We start from the raw sequence: 2,425 nt of genomic DNA on the forward strand, positions 1-2,425 counted from the left end.
CGCAAGTCCAATAATGATACAATAATGCATTGTGTGTTTACATTAACCCTAATTAAACACATCATACACTTTCCATACACGTAAAAGACTAAACAATCTACACATGTGTAGATGATAACTTATTAATAGTCTACCTAATTCGTTAATTTAATGCATCATCTACGTATTTTCTAGTCTCCTCTCTCTCTCTCTCTCAAAATATATATATATATATATATATATGCAAAGTATATAATGAAAACCTAGTTGAATACATGTACAAGAAAACAGGACTTACATCCATTTCTCTTTCTATCTCTAGCTAATGGTGCCAAATAATCAAGAAAAAATGGAGAACGACTCACGTACCCTAAAAGCCAAACTTAAACGTGAAGTATGGGATTGTGAAAGCTCTCTCTATGACTCTTTTGAACTCAAATCTTTTGAACAACAACTTGATTCAGCAATATCCTCAAGAACCATGTCAATGCCCCACCTAACCTCCTCCTCCTCCGTCCTCCGTCAACCACCACTCTCCGACCGCAAATCCGCCTCCAAGAAACCGTCAAGACTCACCCGATCCCTCAACAAGCTCCTCCGAGCGGTTTTCCGGACCAGACATAGATCATCAAAAGATGAAGCTTTTTATGTATATGACACCTCTAGTGCTCTTTCCACCATACTGGAGTTGCCAGAGACCATGCCGGAGTTTGATGTGCTTTCTCCGGATATGAAGTCCTTGGCGACAAGAGCGCGATCTGATCGGTTTATGCCAACTTCTCTCAGTATATCATGTGCCTGATCGGGTAAATACCATAAAAACTAATATACTTTCTATTTTTCTTGTACATAGAGACGAATTTAATGTAAAAAAAATTGTTAAGAGTTTTATAAAAAAAACAGAACATTACGTTAGTTTTTATGATATTTGAACGTTACAAATGCTTATATTTCTATACTTTATTAGTTATGGTTATAATTTTTTTATTGTTTTTAGAAGTTTTAGGTAACTACGTATTTTTGTATATGATTATATCATATTTTATACTTCTTTAATCTGATGTTTAATTAAAGGTGAAACTTTTGATCAATAAATAATATTATTTACATGTTGATCAAGTCAAATTATCCCGTGTGAAATAGGTGTAGAATAAATATTGTGGGCTGATTTTCTTGACTATGTGTTGGCATAAAATCAGTCGGCTATATATGAATTATTGAATTAAATAGTTTGACTCGATATTTGCAGTATATGAAAGTGATATTCCTAACCACGTTGATGATCCTGGGTTGCTTAATAATTCTTTCACATATGTAACAGCCTGCTACATATATATGTTAAGACCTATGTAAAAATACATGTAAAATATGAAACCGGTAATTTTTGTCAATTTTCTTTAAATCTCCTTCGCGTTAGTTTTTTTTTTTATCAAAGTTCTCACGACTTGTATCCTAACCCTATACGTCGCTTTCTCACTAAAATAATTAACGAATCTGGGCATGAGATTAAATCTATTAATAAAAAGATAAGTCGGTGAGAGAAAAAAATCTTTTAAAGATGTGTAATAATTATTATAATGTAAGCATTTGCTACGTCTATATTAAAAGTTGACTCGGTGTGAAAAAAAAAATCCATACATGTAACCTACATATAAAATATATGTAAAAAATTTTTAAAAAAAATTGATACATTGATTTATTTCAAGTACTTAAAACCCAAAGTGATTTTCAAATGAAATTATCTCTCTCTCTCTCTCTCTCTCTCACACACACACACACACAATTATGTTAAGAATACGTAGTTTCTTAAAAAGCCTATGAATAAATCAGAGCCTTTGGATCAAGGTAGTTGATAATATAGATCTATAATGTGTTAAAAAAATATATAGTGTCTGATTTACATGGTGTATCCTATTGTAAGGCTTGCCTTCTTACAAAACTATTATTTCTTAATTGAACCTTTCTATATGCACACACACACACACACACACAAAGGGATATTAAATAGTAACGAACCCAGAAATTTGTTCCAACGAGGTCACTACATTAGCATGCTCCAATTTTAATAAAATCGGGCATAAAAATTCTTGGGCAGGTTTGATGATTTAGGTCAGGTTCTGGATTGGCTCGACATTCAGGTTAGGTTGAGAAATTGTCGTAGAATTTCCTATTTTTGATCTAGGAATTCAAGTTTCTCCTAAAGACTTAAACATCCCTAAAACTATTATTTATAAAATTGGGAAAATCTCATAGAATAGTAACCAACTTTCAAAAGTGTTCTAATTAGGTCACTGATGCATATTTTCTCCAAATCGGGTCACTAAATCTTCAAATCAAGTCTCACCGATTTTTGTGTACGTCAAGAAAGAAATGGATGATAAGATGTGGGTGTCGGAATTTGCAATATATGTAGTTAAATTTAAAAATTTTTAAAAAACGTTAATTA

General features: G+C 32.1%; 1 protein-coding gene across 1 annotated transcript; it reads left to right on the forward strand.

Moving 5' to 3' along the window:
- Positions 1-328: 328 nt before the first annotated feature.
- Positions 329-781, forward strand: LOC143547104 (uncharacterized). The gene has a single exon (XM_077038611.1). It carries the CDS (start codon positions 329-331, stop codon positions 779-781), a length of 453 nt encoding a protein of 150 aa, XP_076894726.1.
- The last annotated feature ends 1,644 nt before the right edge of the window (positions 782-2,425 follow it).

This window comes from Bidens hawaiensis, unplaced genomic scaffold (genome assembly GCF_021521415.1).
Source record: "Bidens hawaiensis isolate Kalapana, Puna unplaced genomic scaffold, B.hawaiensis_p1.1 tig00000905_1, whole genome shotgun sequence".
Classification (NCBI taxonomy): domain Eukaryota; kingdom Viridiplantae; phylum Streptophyta; class Magnoliopsida; order Asterales; family Asteraceae; genus Bidens; species Bidens hawaiensis.